Source organism: Cheilinus undulatus, linkage group 5, assembly GCF_018320785.1.
Source record: "Cheilinus undulatus linkage group 5, ASM1832078v1, whole genome shotgun sequence".
Lineage (NCBI taxonomy): Eukaryota > Metazoa > Chordata > Actinopteri > Labriformes > Labridae > Cheilinus > Cheilinus undulatus.
Genome location: NC_054869.1, coordinates 12,195,711 through 12,218,489, shown reverse-complemented (window position 1 = coordinate 12,218,489; position 22,779 = coordinate 12,195,711). Strand labels below are relative to the sequence as shown.

General features: G+C 41.4%; 1 protein-coding gene across 1 annotated transcript in view; it reads left to right on the top strand.

The window, feature by feature from the left end:
• Positions 1-3,199, top strand: part of si:dkeyp-14d3.1 (transmembrane protein 132C) — a 298,770-nt gene extending 295,571 nt beyond the window's left edge. Inside the window, exon 9 of the mRNA XM_041786996.1 lies at positions 1,933-3,199. Within this exon, the coding sequence (XP_041642930.1) occupies positions 1,933-3,099 (1,167 nt within the window). The 3' untranslated portion in view covers positions 3,100-3,199. The remainder of the gene's footprint in view (positions 1-1,932) is intronic.
• The last annotated feature ends 19,580 nt before the right edge of the window (positions 3,200-22,779 follow it).

Here is a 22,779-nt window from a genome sequence, read left to right as displayed (position 1 = left end):
TGCTTAAGGCTGCATGTCCACTTTGATTCCAGAGCGCTTCTAGCCAGGGCTTATCGTTGCAACATTACAGAAAAATTAATCCTGCTTTCCTCGGTAGAGTCTGTATCGTGTTTCAAAATAGCTCTGCATGCTTCATGATTATGTACTTCAAGAAAATATCACACAGAAGACATGAAGACAGTGTTAAACTATCCTGTCCTGACACAGGCAGCAGCTGCAGAGCTGAAAACTACCAGCGACAAAAGAAGAAGAAAGACAAGTCAGATTAGTTTCTGTACACCAGTGGTTTTCAGAGTGTGAAGCGGGCCTCCCCTGGGGGGCGCCACAGGACACCATAAGGCTATTTGCTTTGCTAACTTCTGCTGTGCAAAGAGGACAACAAGGGTGAAGTGGACAGATTTATTGTTAATGTAGAGACTATACTAGGGTGGACTATTAAAGTTGGGCTTTTCCTGCATTGGTCCTGATGATGCTCAGTGGCCACAGTAGGTGATTAGCAAAGATGTACAAGCTAATGAGAGTATAAGGCTGTGTGAGTCCTGGGGGCATATCGAGACAAGTGAATTAAGTCTAGTGACTAAACCAGGGGAATTTCCACCACTGAAGGTAACTGAGACATTTAGTGCCGTAAACACAAAGACAGCCTCTGCAAGAGCAGGTTCTTGGCACCAACAATGATCAAAAGTGAGAACCAGGCAAGGCTGAAGGTGGAGGATGATCTGCTGTTATGCTATTCTGCATCAACTGCATACATGCAAACTTATAGTTCCCCAAATTAGAGCGGAGAGCATAATCACCAGATAGTTTTGACAATGCATTTATAACTGAAACTTAATAAAATTGCCAGGATATGATGGATGTCTTAAAACACTTGCAGACCAAAATATCCAAAATCTACAAATGTTTAGATAAAAATGTGTAAAGATGGGACATAAGTGAAAATATAGTTGTTTAAATTATATTTTTGTGGGGTAGGGGTCCACTGAAATAAGTATTTTCTCTCTGGAGAGGCTTACTTTTCCTTACTTTGAAAACCTCTGCTCTACGCTATTGTCAGAATCCCCCCCCCCCTTGATTTTGATTGGAAAGTGAGGGAGAAGTAACATTGACGAGCAAAGCGCTGTTCCAAAAGTTGAATGGTAAGCTGCTAGAAACACCGTAGCTCCATACACTGTGCTAAAGCTAACTTGCATCAGTGATAAAACGTTTTTCTGACAAATTCTCCACAATCAAAGTCCATATTTGTTTTTTTTTAGTGCTTTTATTTTGTACTCACATCATGAAATGTGGTGTTGTCAGCAGCAGCTTGAGACTTATATAACATTTATCCTTTGGTTTTCTGCACAGACATGAATTTAGGAGCATTCATAGACCTGTTTTAGGAGGTAAAGGACGTAGCACCTGAATACTCCTGTTGTCTCTCTTTTTCATGTTCTTTTATGGTTCTAGAGTAATGGAAACATTTTGAAAATATTAAGACATCTATAATGATGTTGGTATTTGGATGGTTAGCAAATTGTGCATACAACAACCTGATAAGCAGGAAGAACTTAAGGGGAGCAAACCCTTCTATGTTTGGGCTGTGCAAGCATTCTTTGTGTTTTGAGAAATCAATCAAGATAGGTCGCCTAGGGTCTATAATAACAGAACAGGTATCAATTTAGTTTGATTTTCACTAAAATGGTATTGAAGTTTAAAGAGTCATTGTGTCAGCCCTAGTGTGTGAGTTCATTCATGAGAAAACAAGCAATAGGATATTGGTCTATGATTTAACTACTCAACAGAGGGGGTTTATTATTTCAGGCAAACACACCCAAAACAATTGTCTTCTGTCTGCTGAAGCTAGATGCAGTATTTTTGCACTATAACATCCGCTGTCTATTTATATTCTGTCTGCTTCTGTCCCTGCATGTTGTGTGTTTGTTTCCACAGGAGGCCTTGATCAGCGCCTGGCTTCAGTTCAGTGACGGCTCTGTGGCTCCTCTCGACCTCTACAATGCAGACTTTTTCATCCTGACAGCCACCTCCCTGGATGAAGAGGTAGTGACAGTGCAGCAGAACCCCTCTTGGAAATGGCCTGTCATCGTGACCGAGGCGGAGGGCCAGGGCCTGCTGGTCAGGGTTGAAATGACGGTGTGCGAGGTCTGCCAGAAGTTTAAGCGGCGCAGCATCCTGGCAGCGGGGAACTGTAACGTCAGGGTAAAGTTTGGTCACAGTGACAGCTCAAGAGGAGGGAGCAGCGACTACGGCCCGGACGGAGATGATATGGAGAACAGAGGAAGGCTCTCACCCTCGCAGGACAGGACCGGGCTTGACACCCACTACTACGGCAGCTCCATCTCTGACATGGAGGATGGCGTTTTGCGGAGAGCCACCACTACTAGAAGCGCGATAATGCGTCGACCCAATGGGGATAAACTCTCAGATGGAAGCCAGAACATGCCGATTGACTTTGCTGACTTCCCTGCACAAGTGGACCTACCCCGTGGCCGCAATGTGGAGGACGACCTCATGCAGACCACACGTGGACTCACAGACCTGGAAATCGGCATGTACGCCCTGTTGGGGGTCTTCTGCCTTGCCATCTTGGTCTTTCTCATCAACTGCATCTCCTACACGCTGAAATACCGCCACAAGGAGCTCTCAATCGAGGGCCAGGAGAACATGAACCACGCTCATGATTGGGTGTGGCTTGGGAACGAGGCAGACTTGCTGGAAAGCCAGATCAGCCTGTCCCCACAGCAGGAGGAACAGACGTCTATGATGGACTCCAGCAGCGGGCTGGAGGAAGGAAGCCACTTACTGAACGGAGGCTCGGTGCAGAAGAACGTCCAGGGACAAGTGCACCGGGCGGCGGAAACAGCATGCATAGCCAAGGACAGCAAAGGAGACTCCCCCACCACCAAGAGGAAGCGAGTCAAGTTCACCACATTCACCACCATCCCATCAGACAGTAGCTACCCCACTGTGAACACACTGACTGGAAGCTGCAGCCAGGACATTAAGTGGGTGTGCCAAGACGTGGAGATGGGAGACTCCAAGGAGTTGCGTAATTATATGGAAAGGTTAAATGACAGTGCTTTAAAAGAGGTGGCATAATGTACTGTGTGCACTTGGAATAAACTCACCCTTATGCCTTTCAGAAGAAAGTGGGCCTGGACAGAAACAGTCCCTTAGTATGTGAAAGAAGAGAACTATTACTTCACCCCAAACTGCCAAAGGGTCATTCAATTTAACAGGATTGTCATTAATACACAAGTAACTGATGACGAATCACTAACAAAAAAAAAGTCAATGAATGAAGACAGGTGGTTCTTTTTCTCATTTGTTTATCAGATGATAACCTTTTTATCCTCATTTTATTACCGCAGGGTTTAGTTAGAATCCAGTAAAGGTCCAAGGACTGATCTGCAGTTACAAACTCTGAAACTCAGACAACATTTAGATCCAAAAAAAAAAAAAAAAAAAAAAAAAGAAAAACAGAAACATGACAAGATAGATGTTTGAATGTGTGTGCACATTAAATGGTTTTGGAAGTTTTTGTAACACTTTGGATATTAATTTCCTACACCAGGTCCTTATTCTGCAGAAAATTTCAGGAAAGGCCAAATGAAGCCTAAAGAGAAATTCCTGCATGTCATTGGAGAAAAAAAAAAAAGGCACAACTTTCCGGCTCATTCTCATCCTCTTAACACGGCAGAAGACCTGTTATGTATATACTGAACAGTCTCCAAAGCATTGTATTGTTGCTCTGTATATTGTATTTTCATAACATTTAAGAAATACACTACAATGTCAAGAGCGTGTCTTAGCTTTTATTGAGTACAGCGTCAAGTGGTCATTCATTTTACAAGAGCTGAGGAATGTGGCTGAAGAGGAAAGAATGATTGCACATCCATCTTTGTATCAAAAGGACTTTATGAAATTTAATTTATACACATGCTCTGGCACAATCTGCCCACTTATCTGGCTGGAGGAGGGAGATGAAGACGTTTTATGACATAGTATGACGTATGACACTGGTTTGTTCTCTGCTCTTATACACATACCTGACTGTTCACAATAGGTCAGGGCTGAGGTCTAAAAAGGCAGAGCTTTGGCACTCGAGAAGCTCTGTTAATGCTGTGAAACAGAGCATTACAGCTTTTCCAAACATCCTAGTTTTATTTTGGATGCTAACATTCTTTCACTTTGCAAGTAGAAACAGAATTATTTGACTAAAACTACTTTTTCCTTCAACAAGTGTCAGTCACATCTCCTGAGGAATCCCAGCTCATTCTTCTTTGGCCAGTCTCTCAAGCTCCTCCAGATTTCATGGTCATCTGGCATGGACCTTGGTCTTCACTTCATCCCACAGATTTTCAAGTCAGAGCTTTGTCCAGGCCAGTCAATACCATTCACTCTGGTCTTTTGGAGACAGCTCTCCACCAGGAGTGATGCATGTTTTGGGTTGTTGTTGTGTTGGAAGACAAAGCGACGACCCAGACCCAGTTTTGCTGCTGACTGCTTTAGGTATTCTTTCAGAGTCTTCACATATCCTTCTTTCTTCCTGATTCCTTCCATTTTTATGAGTTCCAGACAAACTGACAAGTACAGAAAATCTGATGTTAAATTAAATACTTTTAAGAACCTACATTTTAAGACTCTATTGCATCCTCATTTTCTAACCCGTTCCATTAACAGCAGTTATGTGTGGGTTCTGTGCCAATAGTGAGACAAAAATGTGACAACAAACAAAAGAAAATGGTGGAAGTACTTCTTATTGTAGTATGAAAATTAGGCGTTCTTGGAGCATTTTGAGATTTAACTGTGAAGAAAAAACTGATACCCTGAAGAATCTGAGTGCAAGGTCTTAGATTTTAACCTGAAGGTCTTCACACTGGGTCCACTTTTTTCAGATGCATTTTTTTTCTGATCCATAACCTGAAAAAACATCACACACTCAAACCTTGCACACTGAGCCTGGTCTGTTTTATTTGCCTTCACACAAAGCTTAAAACGCGACACTAAGAGCCAACGTTTCCATGGTAACAATAAACATACCTCAGGGTTTTCAGGAACTAGCCACACTGAAACAGAACATTTCAACTATAGAATTTTTTTCTGGCATGAAATATTTTTGGAAATATTTAGGATAATGTAAGTATTTAAGTAAAAAAAGATGCATAACATATGATAATTAATTTTGAAATTTGCTTTAGAAATGTTAATTATTTTGTTTGTTTGTAAACAATTTTACATACTGTACCTTTAATTGAGATTTAATTTGAAATTAAATTTGAAATTCAATCAGTTCAATACTATCCAACAATAATGAAAAAAATATCTTAGAGATTGTAAAGCCCCACAAAATATAAAGGGATAAGTTCAATTTGAATTTATCTCTTTGTATTCAGGGAGGCTGAAATCTACTGTAACCCCCACCCTCCATTAGGACCTGTGAGTAGGACACAAACAAACAATCAGAATCATGAATCACCATCTAAATGACACAAACTGATGCAAAAATTCACATACATTTGAATGTGTTCCAAAAAAATAATAATGATAGATGAAAGTTTCAGTGTCAGTGTGCAAAGATTATTAGAACAACATGAGATTTAATTTTTCTTTAAGGTGTGAAAAATTCGGATGAAAAATAGACTCAGTGTGCAAAGTCCTTAAGTGTCCAAAAAATAGTTATACCACAATCTATAGGCACTAATTTACAATTTTTGCACAGCAGTTAAAGCTAAAATGTAGAACAGTATACATTTAGGTTGTAATACTCATTTTTGATATTCTGATTTTAAAGCATTGATGTGTCATAATCACTTTACTATTGCAGATGAACAGCCATAGCTAAATTTAAAGGGGACATATTATGCAAAAACTATTTTTTCAGACTTTTCTCACAAAAATATGCTTTTTAAAACTTTGTAAGACCCCGCACACTGAAGCATCGCTCAGCACAATGCTCCCACTGCTGTGTTAAACTGTGGGGGTGGTGTTTTTTGGGTTTTTGGCCTCTCACTTCATTCTCCAAACACAGACAGCGTCTCTATGGCCAGAGCTCTAGTTTGGTCTCATTTGACTAAAGGACATGCTTCCAGTACCAGAGTCATTCTCCACGTTGTCCTTAGCAGACTTCAGTCTGGGTCTCTTCTGCAGAAGTGGAGTGTTTTCATGGTCTGCAACCTCTCAGTCCATTCTTCTTTGCAAACTGGAAGATATCCCTCAGTTTTAACTTCTAGCTTTTAGCATTACAAGTTAAATCACATCACTGCACAACAGTAGTCTGTGCTATGATGCCACAAAAAGGTCATTTCTGGTTTTTGGGCTTTGTGAAATAATTTTGTGTCTGTATGCAAAGTAAAATAAGGGAAGCTTCCAACATGAAATCAGGATATTTGGAAAAGCTGGTGTAAACACTGCCTTGCTCTGTTCAGCAGCACCTGTGAAATACTTTAAAAGGTGACATTTTCATAGGGGGGCTTATTATATTGTCTTCATCTGTAGATGCCGCTTCCAGGCACTGATGTACTGAGGTACATCAGTGCAGTAGTTATGTTGGAGAAGGGTAGACCCAGCTAGACATATAATGAAAACCAAACAGCCAAGTATTCTGTCTCCTGTTGCACTAACTATGCTTAAATGATGTCTGAAGTTCTGGTATGAAGTCCACATTAAACCTTACACTGAAACTAGTGATGCTGTAACCTAATGGGATGAAAAACCTCATCAGACTGTGAAGCCTGGGGCTGACTGGTGATGGCTGAAGATGTCGTCTGACATAGATCGGACAAAGAAGGTGATGAATCAGTTGACGAAGTGTCGACTGCAGTGATGGCTGAAGGCTGCTGGGATGAAGGTGTTGACCACACTGTGAAGACTAGACCAGATGGTGGCTGATGGTGTCATCTCAGGCTGATGGGATGAGGAAGGTGATGAAACTGTGATGATGAGGAGGTGAAAGGTCATACGCAACAAAGTCATGGATGACCTAGTGGAGGAGAAAGCCATATAAAAAACAGCAGAAATATGATAGCCCAACTGTGAGATTGCATACATGTGTGCATATATTCTTATTTTTTAGCTCTAGTGCTCTGCTTTTCCCCCTCAACATTGTTTATTTTCATAAGTCAAAAATATCCTTATTTATTCATTCAAAAATACCATCCTTGGAAGAGAGGGAGCCACAGGAGAGGAGGGAGGACGAGGCAAACAACAACAACGATAGAACTTATCCAGCCTATGCTCAGGCTAACCCTGTCAGCTCACATATACACTTGTTAACCATCAGTTTCCCACAGATTGAGTTTCTATTTTTGTGGAGTTGCATGACCTAAGATGTGTTTTTCTCACCCACATCTTCTTAGAAGAGTCATCAGCAGGTTGCCAACTGTTTTTCTCTGCAGGGGAAGGACAACAACGACTCCAGTGCATAGGCCTCATTATAAAAGTAATGTAGAAGGAACACTTAGTTCTTAAACAAGCCAGTTATGGTGAGCACAGATGCTGATAAATTATAATTGGTGCGATCATAACCATCAAAAAGGAGTAACAACTGAAAAAGCTGGAGAAATTATACACTGAATTTAAAATAGGAAATAGAATTAGTATCACCGTACTGGCTTTACATTAAGGTTTTTGAACAATTTTTCAACAGTTTTCTCATTTAAAGAGTAAGGTTTCAGTCAGTCAATAAATGTGATTCATTTATTTGAATTTAGTTAGGAACACTCATCATGCATTCATTTTATTGTAAAATGCATATACTCTATATCTGGTGGAGAAGGCTCTGCTCTAAAGATGCTCCCTGGGTTAGTCAAGCAGCATGCTTTAATTTTCAGGAATCGCACGGCTAAAAACTCCCTTATAGATAGATGCATCTATGACAATGCATCATAAAATTAGCTCAAAAGCACTAATCCATAATAGCATGAATCTGAATGAGGGTGCAACAAGCTAAACACTTTAAAGGAGGAGGCTGGGGTGGAGGAGGTTAAGCTTCAGCGGCGTAGTGCATCAGCATTAAAGTGTAAGTGAACCCCCGGCTCAGAGCTAACTCTGCCCACCTCAGTAATTCAAAAGATGCACAGAGGATGGGCAGTTTGGTTCTGAGAGGAGGGAGGGGAAAAGGACGGGGCTTTCCAGATGAGGCGGGAGTGACAGTAATGTCCCACAGCACTGCTGCCTCATAGCGATCTTTTTAAGTGGAGGAATTTTCCCCTCTAGAGTCCCCTTGACGCAGGCTATATTGTCGTGATGGACCGTGGTGGTTCTGAGCACAACCTGTTCGGTCCATTCACTCCAGCAGCTGTATTACTATAGCCGGAGCTCTCAGAGCCGAGACAGTGCAGGTGCAGGCAGGAGAGGATGGGAGTGGTCTCTGAAAGGTGAAGTCAGTTAGAGGCGGTAACGCTCTACCATTTATATAGAGTTTGTGACGTAGAAACGTCACATAAGCCCTGCCTTTTCAGAAAAGATTTTTCAAGGCAGATGTCCGTTTGAGCTAATTAAAAGCCGTAAAATCCCGTTTTTTATCAGTTTGGTGCAAATTTCAGCTATAACACCAATACTGATGTGTTTTATTATAGTTCAGTCAGATACCTCAGTGTACAGTTGAAAAAAAAAAGTTAAAGTGTTCACTACCTCTTTAATGCGAGCAGGGTTTAAGCAAGAGTGCATTGTATTTAAATACATCTCTGCATTGAGAGAAAGAGCTGTGACTGGCTGTGGGAGCTGGGAGATAAAATCAGCCAGCTGTCAGCTGATCACAGCTGGGTGTATGACGCTAGGCTTCATTTCTTTGACAATAAAATCCAGCATATACTTTGAGATTTTTTTATTTGAGGATTGTTTGTTTTTACCTCTGCCAAGGAGGTAATGTGATCGGGTGGGTTTGTTTGTTAGTTTGTTAGCAACGTAACTCAAAAAGTCATGGATGGATTTTCATGAAATTTTCAGGAAATGTCAGAAATGGCATAAGGAAGAGCTGATTAGATTTTGGGACTGATCCGGATCACTGTCTTGATCAAGGAATGTGTTTTTAAAGGGTTCTGGACTATTGGGAGTTAGGGCTGCGCTGTTACCACTTTACACCAGGAGATGGTGGACTTGAGTAACTTATTCAAAGTTTTGGAGTTTATAGAGTTTGAAAGATGTACGCCCGGTCGAGGAGACGAGTCAGAGCGTAACAGAGAGAAAGACAGGGAATTGTAGCGAGAATACTCACCCTCTGCCATGACTTTCACACGTAGCGAAGCCAATGCTTTGCCTCACCGTGTCTCTACCCCATCGGGGAGGGAGTAATCGGCGAATTAGATTTTGGGAGTCATCCGGATCACCGTCTGGATCCAGGAATGTTTTTAAAGGATTCTTCACTATTTGGAGATAGGGCTGATAGTGGAGGTCTGCGCTCTCTGAGTGCTTTTCTAGTTTTACATTGTATTTTTCCATCCTCAAAACACAAACTGCAGGATAAATTCCACTCTTCTGAGTGACATTGTTTATTTCTGGAAATATTGCCACTCTGATCTGTATTTTAAGCCCTGACCATTTATATAAAAGTAAAATAGCTTAACGACCTATAGCAGGGTCATCAATTAAAATTCTCCATGGTCTGGTTTGAAAAAATTTCCTAAAGCAAAGCTGTAAGCTGCTCACTCACCTGGCAACCTCATTCACTTTTCCTCATCTGAGTGATGCCTCTGATTGGTTGAGCAGTGTCATGTGTCACTCTTGTTAAGACGAGAGAAGCTACACTAGTCATACATTACATTAAATATATTAAATATAAAAAGCCTTACAGGTTGAGGTAGAAGTGCCTGTCAGAATAATAGAACAGGTACACACAGGTCCAGACAGAATGGCACCTGGGTCTGGACCACAGTAGTGACCTCAGGCCCGTCTACCTTATTCCTAGTGGGTCTACTGTAACTACGAATGTGGGCGGAACTTGGGCAGTAACATTAATCGCAAAAACGCAATTCTTTCAAGGGATTACTAAAGTAGCATCAACAGCGGTTGTTTGAAAGAAAGAAATATTCGCTGTAATAAATACTGCTTCATTTCTGATAAATCAAAGTTATTATAAGATGAAAGTTATGAATGATATTTTCTGTAATGCTCAGTACCTGTTGCTCCAGTTGTGGTACTAATGATGTGACAAAGATAATATATCTTTAACAGCAGTGTTTAAATCATGCTGTTCCCTGTCTAAATGCCTCAGGAATGTGATTCTTTCAATACTGATTTATTATTAAGTCGTAATACAAAATTTGAGACTTACAAAACTTAAGAGTTTGAGTCATGGATAGTGATATAAATATAATTCCTACATTTCCAGAGGGATAGTTGGTGAAATAACAACTTTGGCAACCCCATAAACTAAATGGACTCTACTTCTTACTCGAAGGTGTCCAAAGTCCTTTAACAAAACATGGTCGTCTGTAACATAGGTGTCCAAACTATGGCCCGGGGGCCACAATCCACAATCCCCTCAAGTACCAGAAAAATCCATTCCCTCTCCCCTCTCTTTCTCCACCTTTCAGAAAATGTGTGCTGAAACAAGCCGTTCTCAGATTTTACACCTAGTGACATCACATGGGGAGGAAGCACTTGCCCCCAGAACTTGGAGAAAAGTTCCTCCCTCCTCTACTGATCCTTTCGGCCACCAGCTGAGATGCTGGATAGCTCAGTGGGTTACCCTGCTGCCTTTGGTCTAGGAGATTGATGGTTCTAATCCCAGTCAGGTCCTAAACTTGGGATAAAAGTGTCCGTAGCTTCAGGAGTGCCCCATCCATTTTCGTGAGAGGGGTGTGGTCAGGGGCGGAGTCAGACAACTAACTACCATTTAAAGCCACAGACACAGAAACGGCTCGCTCTGAAAAGGGCTGAAACAGAGGGGGTTTTAGACATGCAAAAATCCAATACTGGAGTGTTTTTTTCAGCAACAAACTTCACAGGCATGTTTTGGGGACCTCTGAGTATTATATAAACTTGTCATAAAAGGGTAAAATATGTCCCCTTTAAGACACCCCTGGTCTATTGCTGTACTGATAAGAAGCTTATAAAGTTAGCTAAATATGCTCGTCTAGGTTATCTGAGGTAACTTTTTCACTTTGTCCTCTCAAGTAGAGGGCAGAGAAATAATAATATTATCCCGTTTGAGGTGTAACAGATAAAGTTTGCATATTTCAATCTCCAGATTGCTCAAATCATCACATTTAGCATCTCGTTTCTATGCAAAGTCCTATTTAGACAGAAAGGACCAGAAGTTGAGCCCAAATTTCACGCAAAGTATGAGTAGTAGTAAGTGGTCACTACATGTAGACTCTGTACATTCAGACGTTACACAGAGGTTTCTAAACCACATATGCTCAGCTTTTTGTCTATATTTGTCATTTTTTTAACTTATGAATTATTCCTGTGGAGTTTTTTTCTGAATTTGACCGGTTGGCACGGTTGTAAACAGGACAAAATGTTGGTATCTTGACGGTCTTTATGTAGAAACTACTTCCTCCCCCCATCTGGAGTTCTGTGGGTGACTTGAGGTCGTCCGTAAACCTATAGAAAGTGGATTGTAAGACTAAAACATAATTTTTTACCAAGCTTTAAAAGAAATTTCTCTCTGATGTTTCATAAATGTTTGAAACAGGTCCACATGCATATTGACTCACTTTAGGAGCCAGCCTCCAGTGGCCATTTTAGGAACAGCACTTTTGGCACTTTCACGCTGGCTTCATTTCTAAGCCCTGGAGCTTGCTGCTTAGTTAACAGTCTCATCTCCTCTATAAGAGCACCGTACTCTAACATGACAGCCACAGTGGGTGTAAGGGCTTTTAACCTGAGTAAGTGGACAGTATGGTAATGTGACATTTCCTCCTGCCACCCTCAAGTTTAAAGATTTGTGAGCTTTGAAGAAAATGCCAATTAAGGTCTCATTAACCTCTGTCCCACAGCCTGCAGGAGAAGAGGGAGCATACTGATGGAAAAACGGAGATGAAATGTGCACTCCTCCTTTCAGTGAGCATGTGGATACAAAGGGGGGGTAATTACAGCCAAGGTGGGAAGTGTTTTCTCTTTGGAAATGGATATTTTATTATTCAGATAATTGCACAAACAATAATCATCTCTAAAAGTTCCCAAATAAAAGCAGTCAGCTGAAAAATTGCATTTTGCTCAGTGAGCATTATTATGATCACAGTTGTGTTGGTTGATTATGGCTTTCTTTTTTTTTACTTATTATTTTCCATCAAGCGGAGAAATGTTCACATTATGTTGACTGTTGCTGCAGCGTGGATCAGATTGTTAATCAGCTAAGCACACAATATTAGCTGAAAGAGGGGAACTGAGATACTTGAGCAAATGGAAGCAATACCTTGAGTGTAATTAAGGATGCCATTTAGATTAGCGCGGTTATGTCAACAGTCAGCAGTGAATGGAGCCCCTTCAGACACGAGAAAGTTCACTGGCTTTGCTTCTTTTATTTAATTAGTTCAAGCAGACTGTTGACTGATTCTTTTCTCTACTTCATGAAGCTGCTATTGATCATGTGTGTGCTGATCCAGGACAATGAATACACACCATGAGAAAAAATCAACACATGGAGGTCATGAAAATAAGAAGCCGTGGGAGGTTGTAAGAAATGATGACAGTTATTGATTTGTGTCAGAGATATGCATTGTAAAGACCGTACTCACAAACAGAAGGACGTGAGCAGCTTTTGTATGTTCATATGATCATAATGGATGTTTGCTGGGTGTGTGATATACCATCAAATCTGGTGTTTTCTCATATTTTCTTTTTTTATCTAAAACATTTTCTGCTTCTCATACCAGGGTGTGATCACGCCTAGTCAGCATGTCTATGTGGGGCCCATATGGGTTATATGCAGCCTGCAAATATGAGTCCCAACTGGGTTTGTCCGTAGGTACCATGGTGGCCCCGCCTGTGACTGCCCCATGTGGGCCTCGTGGGATATACCTCAGCTCTACATAAGTCCTGTATGGTCATCCCACACTGGTTTTAAGTGTGAGCTCTTCATGGTTAAACCTATATGGGCCCCAGATAAAAATGCCCAGCTCAAGCTCATGCCCACATGACCCACATAGGCCCCACATGGGTCCTGTATGGCCATTATGGGCCCAACTAAACCTATATGGGTCCCATTCAATGGCCTTCTGAACCCACATATGTTCCATATGGGTCCTGTGTGGTCAGCCCACTTGGGTGTCTCATGTGAAGCTCATAAAACTTAATCTATATGGGTCTCAAGTAGTGATACCCAGTTCTAGCCCATGCCTACTGAACGCACATAGGCTCCATATAGGTCCTGTAATGTCAGCCCACATGGAAAGCCCCTGTTGGCCCATATAACGAAACCTATGTGGTCCAAAACATAGCTGCCCAGTTCAAGCCCATGCCCACACAACCCACATAGGCTCAACATGTGTCCTGTATGATCAGCCTACATGAGAAGCCCATCAAGGGCCCATATAACGAAACCTATATGGGTCCCATTTAATGGTACCAAGTTCTTGCCAGGGCTTACTGAACCCACATAGGCTGCAAATGTAGGGTCCATATAACTGAAACCATATGGGTCCCAAATACTGCTGCCCTGTTCTAGCCTGTACCCACACGACCCACACAGGCTTCATATGGGTTCCTTAGGTCAGCCTACATGGGCTTCCCATGTGGGATCTGTATTACCAAATCCATATGAGGCCCTCACTTCTTTCCCAGTCAATGCCCATGCCCATGCACTACCCATGAGCCCATCTGTAACCCACCTGTGGCCCACTTGGACATGCTGGCTGGGCAATATATCTGTAACCTACTCATGCTGAGAAATGGAGTGCCATGACTGCAAGCATAACCATCACCATACAATACAGTACAACATGATATGATGTGTTGCACTGGGGTATGATAAGATGCAATGTGATACCAAACAATGCCGTATGATTCAGCGAGATAAAATGTACTTTGATTTTCCTGTTGGGAATATTGTCCACCTAGGGTGCTCCCACAGTGATGAATAAGAGGGATAAGTCTGCATGTACACAAAATAGGACATGTAAAGCCACATTATGTAATAACCCTAACCGAAGGACTCAGTGTGGGCCCCAAGGTATGCCCTACCCAACTACCTTGCCCTAACTTTAACCGCTTAGTGACTTACGCCTAAACCTAACCCCCCTTCAGGGCTCTAGACTAAACATCTACCCTACTATCTGCCCTAACCCTAACTGATTAGTGGCTTAGAAAATGCGGCGTAATTACATGATGGATGGAAAATGTATTACATTATTACATAATGTGGCGTTATTACATAATGCGTCGCTACAGGACATACCAATGAAAACCACAAATGGCATCCTGCACATACCCATGTTGCACAAGATTTACATAAAAATACCAATAATATTGATTAAAGTACCAAGGAAAGCATGAAAAGGTACATGATAAGAGAAGAAACCGTTTCCTTCTACCAGTTCTGTTCATGCATTAGTGCATGCAAACGTCACATAAATATTTACCCAGCAGCTGGCAGGAGGAATTTCAGGCACAATTTAGGTGATAAAATTGGCCATACCGTACAATACATATTCAGTGAGAGTCTTGGTATTGAAATATTGTTACCTTATATCAAAGTTAAGCTTGGTGTATGTATGTAAAGCTAAGCCAGTCAGTTATTAAATCCATATCAACCTGAACAAAAATCACAGTGTGCAGTTAGTCACAGTGGACAGTTCACTTCATTAAATCTTAGCAAGAAAGCTCATCATATTTTTTAAAACCTTCAAATGTATTATTTCTTTTTTGTGAGTTTTACAGAGTTATGAGGGGGATTTTGAATAAAAGGAGTTTATTAAAAGTGAAGTTTCCCTAAGGTTAGCTTAATGATAAAGTAACTGCAGACATATTAGCATGCATGCATGCACACATATATCCCTCCTCACCCTTTTATTCCCATATCTTCTCTGTCCTCAATGTTTTTTTTTTTTCCTTCTCGTATGTTATTTTTTCTTCTGCTGTATCAGAGGCTGCAGGGGATTGAAGCGGGGTCCGTGTGCTGAGCGCTGGGACCGCGGCTGCTGTGCTCAGCCTGTGGACTGTGAAGGGCGAGGAGAGCCCCTGTAGGTCCAGGGAGGGATTTAACTGTCAGCCACAAGGGGCATGATTGATGGAGGGCCCTGTGTAATTAAAACGCCAGCGCAGCTCTCTGGCTCTCTCTATGACCATCGTCGGTGGCTCCAACCTCGTCAGGTAGGAAAAAACAGGGCAGCCCATTAAAGAGCCACCATCTCCGCCCCCTTGGGCTGAGCTTTTAGACGTGTTCTTACCTGCCAGGATGTGGCACAGCAGATATAATGATTCTATTCACTTCCCTTATTGGAGCATGGTAACTCGAAACTCATTTTTGTTGGCCTTGAATTCTTGACTCCCCCTGAAAGGAAAAGAAAAAAACTTTCCCCAGGCTTCCATCTTAAATGGATTTTTAATTAAATTGATGATGTGAGACCAACAAACTCTCGCTAATGGTTGGCTGTGCTCCCTGTGGTCCTAATGTGCAGGGTCTGTATTTGCAATTTCCAAATGATTATTCGCTGCTTGATTTATGTTGCTGCTTTTGAATTCATTTCGAAATCACTTCACAGTAGTTTTAGAGCAACTAAACACGCACAAACACAGCTTCACAGAGGAACCACGGAGCAGCCGACAAGGTCAGCATGACATTCTGGTGTACCCGTGTTTTATTTTTTAACAGAAGGAGCCGCAGGAAGCCAAAGACAACAATGTTTTCATAAGCAAAACCCTGGTGCCAAATCTGAGCCTTGTAAACACAATCTCCCACCTGACCGGAGAACCACAGCAGGGAGAGAAACACCAGAGAGAACTCAAGCACACGATCACAGTTTCTTTATTCACTGCCCTGGTACGACCCCTGCATTGACTATATTTAGCACAGACCTTCACCTCAGTCAACATTAAGACTGGCAGTGCTACTGACTTTTCTTATTCATGATAGATTACACTAAACAATCATTTTTAAATACTTCAGGACCTCCATGGCAAACCAGAGCAGGTCATCTAAGACAGACTCACCACCATCACACAGGCCTATTATGTAATGACTTGCTACTTTTAAGTGACTATTATATAAAAATACAAATACACCACAGTGCATCTACTATGACATACAGGTCAGACCAGAAATGGATCTTGGCGAAAGTTGAAGCAGGAAGACTGTTTCTACTCATCTGTTGGTCACCACTCGTTCATATCTCTCCCTTTCTCTCTTCCCGTGCTGCTGATCAGATGATTATGGGTGTTTACTCTCTTAACTACTCAGCTTATCAGATTCAGCCACGACCTCGTTTGACCAATCATCATGCACCTGCCATATTTTAAATCTATCATTCTCTCTTTCACAGTCAGCCATTCCTTAAAGTGTGGACACTGCAACCCTCCTCCACCCCAGCCACCTCCATTCAGTTAATCAGCATCTAGTCCAGATGCTTTCAGGTCTCCTGCTCATCTCATCCTGCATACCTCTGTCTCCTCCTCCAAGCCACCTCATTGGCTCCAGGTCCATCTTCTCAGAAGTCACGATAGACTTTGCACATTTCTCTTTCATTAAATGTTTAAAATAATTATGAAGTCTCTCCTGATTGAACCGTTTTTTGATCCAGGCTTTAAAGGGATACTTCAACATTTTGGCATGGTTGCCCATTGCCATAATCCCTATAGTCTTAGTAATGGGTTTGTTACCTTTAGGTGTCTGTGCAAGCTATTTTTAGATTGGCGTTGCCGAGTTCGGAGCTGCTGTGTCAACTCAACGTAAACAGACGATATTCCGGCTTTCCCTCATCAAACACATCAAATACACAATCCAACAACTCCAAAACGCTCTCATGGACAAGTTGGGACCTGCAAATTCACCACACTATGATATAATAACATGTAATTATGTAACATTACCACACATGAAGCAAATACTTGGAACTACTTTCCAAGTAAACTACTGGGTGGAGAGACACAGTGCGCACCTGTGGCAGTGCCGTAGTTACTTGGTAGTTCCGGCCTTGCATTTAACTTTAAAACATCTCTGTCTCTTAATGTTCCATGATTATTTCATAGCGTGATGAATGTGCAGGTCACAACTTATCCACAAGAGCGTTTTGGAGTTGTTGGATTGTGTATTTGATAAGTTTGATGAGGGAAAGCCATAAACACCGTCTGTCTCCATAGCGTTAGCTGTGCAGCTGGTATATCAGTCCCCCCAGATCTAGAAACCGCTTGCACTGACAACTATAGGAAACAAACCTATTATTAAGACTATGGAGATTATGTAACGGGCGAATTTGCCAAAATGTTGAAGTATCCCTTTAAGCATTTTCAACTGACCTTTTAAAATAGGTGTAAATGGGACTTCCAGAACCTTTGGAGCCAGCCTCAAGTGGTCACTCAAGGGACCGCATTCTGTTGCACCTCTTCATTGGCAGCATTTTTTTTTTCACTGGAGGTTGTTTCCACAAAATTGGAAGCACAGTACTTTCCAAAATATCTTGGTATGCTGAAGCATTAAGTCCGTCCTTCACTGGAGATAGGGGGCCGAGCCCAAACTCCTAAAACACGCCCATACCATTAGCCCTTCTCCACCAAACTTCACAGTCGGCACAATGCAGTCAGGGAATGTTCTCTCTGCATCCACCAAACCAAGACTCGCCCACCTGACTGCCAAACCAAGAAGAGTGATTTGTCTTCTGCAGAACACGTTTCCACTTGCCCACAGTCTGGTGTTGGTGTGCTTTACACCTCTTCATCCAACGCTTTGCTTTAGACTTGGACTTTAGATGCTTGCATGCAGCTGCTCGGCCATGGAAACACTTTCCAAAAAAAAAAAAGTTAAAAAGTGGCAACAAGTAGTTTAAATAGAGTGGCACAAAGGGGATTACACATGCAAAAGTGGTTTAAAAGGGACTAAAGAATTGAAAAAAAATAGTTAAAGAGGCAAAAAGAATCAGAAATGGGTTAAAAGTGGCAAAAACAGCACAAATAGCCCGGCAAAGTTGTGGAAAGGTTTAAAAAGTGGCACACGGGCAATAATAGGCAGGAAAGTTGCAAAAAGGGCAAAAAGGGCAAAAAGTGGCAAAAATGATCAAAATGGCATCTTTCACAGCACCTATAAATCTTTGTTTATTGTTAAAAAAGCAATTGTCAGTCACAGCAGCGGTGTATTTTTAATCATTTTTAAACATCAGTGAACATGCATCACACAGAAAAATCTTTATCAGTCTTTTGACAGTTTCTTGATTTGTTGACTGTTAGAGAATTAGATCACATCACCAGCTGTGTCCCTAGATGTTATCTCTAAATGTTCTGATAGAGATGCTGGAGATGCAGCCCTACAATGCAAGAAGAAAATCAGGTGTTTCCTCCAGTGTAGCATTAACACGATGTCACAACCTATGGACCTAGATAAGAAAGACATCATCAGGGATGACTTAAAACCCCAAAGGAAATCAACTGCTATAGTAGATAGCGATGTCTATCAGCAGCATGGGGGGAGCACCCAAACGTAGCATCCAGATCCATGCTGACCAAGGAGGAATCGAGGTTCTTAATATAAAGCAGACAACACATCAGCCTTTGTGGTTTTATGCTTTCTGGGAATATCTGTGGAAGGTCAGAGGGCTAGCAAGATACACCTGACCAAAGCATTATTTCTCAGTGTGTCTGGAAGAGATTTATCCTCATATCTGTGGTGTTTTATGGGAGTCAGGCCCCATTCTGTAGGAATAAGGTGCTCTAAACCTCAGCAGCTGCACATTATTACCAAGGTTGATGCCATAAATCTAGACAGTACGCTGTTTAAAGCATTTTACGGCCACGTATCACACATCATCTCTCTAAATGAACATCCTTAAACCTCCACAGTCAGTCTTCAGGTAACACAGATTTTGTAGAATAAGAGATAATAACAAGTCTTAAGCATGTTTTTTGCATATATTAGATCCTCAGTATGATTCTGGTCGGAGTAAACCCTGAGTAAATGACTTTTCTAATATTATCTTGTTGTAGATCTTGCACAGAAAAAGGCTCCGGGATGTTAAACAGAGAAACCCCCAGCACAGATAAGATAATTAGGTCCATGTTAATGCAGATGATTAGTAGTTGGAGATGGGTGATGTGTCTGCTCGGCCGTTTGCTTTAACATTGTGTCTGCATGAGCTTATCTTAATTAACATGTAATGATAGCTCCTAATCCTCCCATTACTGGAGGACATCTCTGGAGCATCTTCTGCTCGCTCATTCCACAGGTAAGACTTAGTAAGACAATTAAAAGCAGCTTAGCATTCTGCAGATTAAGTCATTTTAAGTAGAGAAAAGGAAGAACAGAAGATGTTTGACGTAAGCATGGAAAATCATCCTAATTTGGTAATTAACAAAAAAGTGTTGAGATGCAAACACAAACTTTTCTCTTAATACTTAAAAGTTTTCCACTTAAAATGTTGTTAGCAGGTTTCTATCTTCTGCAAATTACACAGGGAGGAACTGAATAATAAGCACTTCTCTTCTTTTTCTTTGGCACACTAAAACTATTTTCAGCTTTAATAATCGTAAATGGACAACATTTCTGGAATCTTTCATAATCGCTGTGTGCATAAAAAACAGAAGACTGTAGACCGTTTGAACCCAACTTGCTAGACGGCCATTTTCCACCACTCAAAGAAACTGATCTTTTTATTTTGTGTAGCTATGTTCAGAAGTCCTACACAAGGCCACTGGGCAAGTGCCAAAGGGCCCGAGAACCATGGAGGGCCCTGGGCAGTAAGGTGCATAACCAAAATGTTCGGTTAGATCATGCTTTACCTTAGCCTTTCCACTAGTGCAACTGTCGCTTGTTTTACCATGCCGTTGTAAGATGATTTACCCTTGTCATTGGTCAGCTGGCATTTGAGGTGATGCCAACTAAGTGGGAGTGCCACACGGAAAATAACAGGTCAGGGACTAGGCCCGGAGTGGCTAATCTGGAGAGACTAACCCAATCTGGAATATCAGGTGATTCCAGGTGGTCCAGGCTGGTTTTGGGCCAGGAGCCGCTGTACAGTTGCATTAAAAAGGCTGCTCTTGTGAGGGAAGAAAATGAGAAAGCTATAAGGGAAAAAATAATATAATAATTGCAAAAGAAGGCAATGGTGTTACACAAAAGCAATTAAAAAGCATCAGAAATTGGTTAAAATGGGCAAAAAAAAAAAAAAAAACCTGACACGCCAGATGGATGTGTTTTACACACATTTGCGCCCCTGCCAAGGACTAAACTCCATAACACCAATCATGGCGGCTGTAGACATGTCAGTACACGACTTTTGTCGTTTTGAAAAGAAAACAACTCACTGCTGTTCCTTGTTCTTCTTTTAATGAAGAAATCACACCAAGTTCTGATAAAACTGGCGCTTTAGCAGCATCCACGCTAATCTCGTCCGCCATTATTGCACCAACCACTTGTTGCTGCTTGCTTACGTCACGACTCTGCCACACCCGAAAGTACAGCCCCTCTTCGCTGATTGGTCCTGTCATTTCCTTACCGGGCCCAAACTGTTCAGACGGGAGATTTGCAAGATGGATTCACCAGTGAGAAACACGAAAACAGGCTTATCCATCCGCTTTGCAAGGTTAGGCAAAAAAAGGATGAAACAGCAAATATGGGTTAGGAAAGGAAAAAGTGGAAAAGTTTGGCTGAAAAAATGTGAAAAGTGGTTAAAAATGGGAAAAAAGAGTTGAAATTGGCAAAACTGCATTGGAAGTAGCAAAAATATGTTAAGAGGGGGAAAAAAAAACCTAATAATAGCTTGACTCACTTCTAAGCTCCAAAATGAGGGAACTGTTAGCCAGGATGCTAGCACCAGTGTTACTGACAGACCACACATGCACTGGTATCATCAGTAAATCACAGCTAGAGAGGGCCCACTCACTAGAATTTTCAGTGGCAGGCCTGCAAACCACCAACCAAGTTTCTGAATCAAATCAATGAATGTAAATGTACGGTGTTCTAGCCCAGTGGTTCTCAACCTTTTCAGCCCACAACCCCCAAAATAAAGGTGCCAGAGGCCGGGGACCCCTGCTGTACCCGAAGATGGTTGAACAGTCATGAACATTAAAGAATAGTCTTGAGCAGACAAGGCCACCCATAAGGAGGGATAAAGGGGGAGGTTTCTGGGACCCAGCCATACTGGGGGCCCATGGAGGTCAACATAACCATGGTCCACTGTGAAGTTAAGCTGTGAAAACCATATTCATATTTGACCTGAATAATAACCACTCTTATCAGAGAAACAAATATCTTTATTCATTCATTTGTGTCGTAAATAGCCTTCATTAAATGAATTAACTTTTGTTAAAAACATAATTAAAAAGGGTTAAAAATTGCTAAAATTGGTTGATAGTGGCAAAAAATGTTGAAAAAGGTGGTGAAATTGGGTCTTTAAACAACATAAATGGGTTAAAAAGTAGATAAAAGTGGCAAAATATAATATAATATAATATAAAACAGGCAAAAACTGGTAAAAGGGGATTAAAAAGTGGCTGAAATGGCTTTATAGTGCAACAAATTGAGAGAAGACAGGTAGGATTCAGTCAATGTTATTGTTAACCCTTTATAGCTAATTGTATCATATCTGATAAACAGTTTTGTGAGGCTTTTATCTAATCAACATGGTCATAATTTTTCTTAAAAACCTCTTTAAGCTACAAAATCCACCCTATCAACTTAAAAAAATAGAACTGAAATAGCTGTATTGGATTTTTAAGTTAACACAACTTATTTTTTAAACAACCTTTAACTGTTCAGTCTTACAGTGCAGTTTTTAAACTTGATTTTTGTGTCAGTAGCAGTACCAGGTCCACATATTGAGCACAATATACATTAATTGTTACTGTCAGTAACAGACAAGGCCAAGGCTAGCTGTAGTCCTACAGGATGAACAACTGCACATAATACAATTAGTCCCAGAGTATCTGGACCTGTAACCTTTAATGTTTTTTTTATTATTAATATTAATTGAACATTTTTATAATCAATATTCTTAATTCACAATCATAAAACATCAGTAAAAGGTTGTGAACCAAAGTGGGCTGGTCAGATCCATGAAACTCCAGGACTAAAAAGGAGTCCAACTCTAGCCCTAAAGGACTCAGAAACACTGAGCATTTTAGATAAATGTATACTGACAATAGGTTGTTTCTTAGTTTTAGTTACCAGGGCGCTTATGGCGATGAGAACAGCTTAGATGGTGAAAAAAAAATCCTCACGTCAGCAACCTGGACAGAGAGAATACTGAAACAGTGGACCAGCCCCTGCTGCTCCTGCATTAAGACCATTAAAGGAAACCATAGGCCATGGTCAGCTGGACTTGGAATAGTACCCCCGCCTCTTAGCTGATGCTGTCTTGAGATAGCCTACTGATGCTCATGTGTTTTCAGAACAAGATACACAACAAGTGACCAGCTGAGGTGGGCAGCATGACTCTGAGCTGTGGATCCATGTTCCACTACTGCCACAGAGGCTGAGAGCTTAACTGTACAGGAGTGCAAATCCAACATGGAGGAAAACGATGGCACTATAAGAGCTACAGAGCTGCGCAGAAGCCACAGACTTTGCTGAACACCATGAAAATGGTCATACAGGACAACAATTCAAACCTTTCTTTCCTCTGGAAGACCCAAAGCCAGACCCAGTGTTTTATGTGTGGCCACAACTTATACTCTGGATTTTGCTGTAAA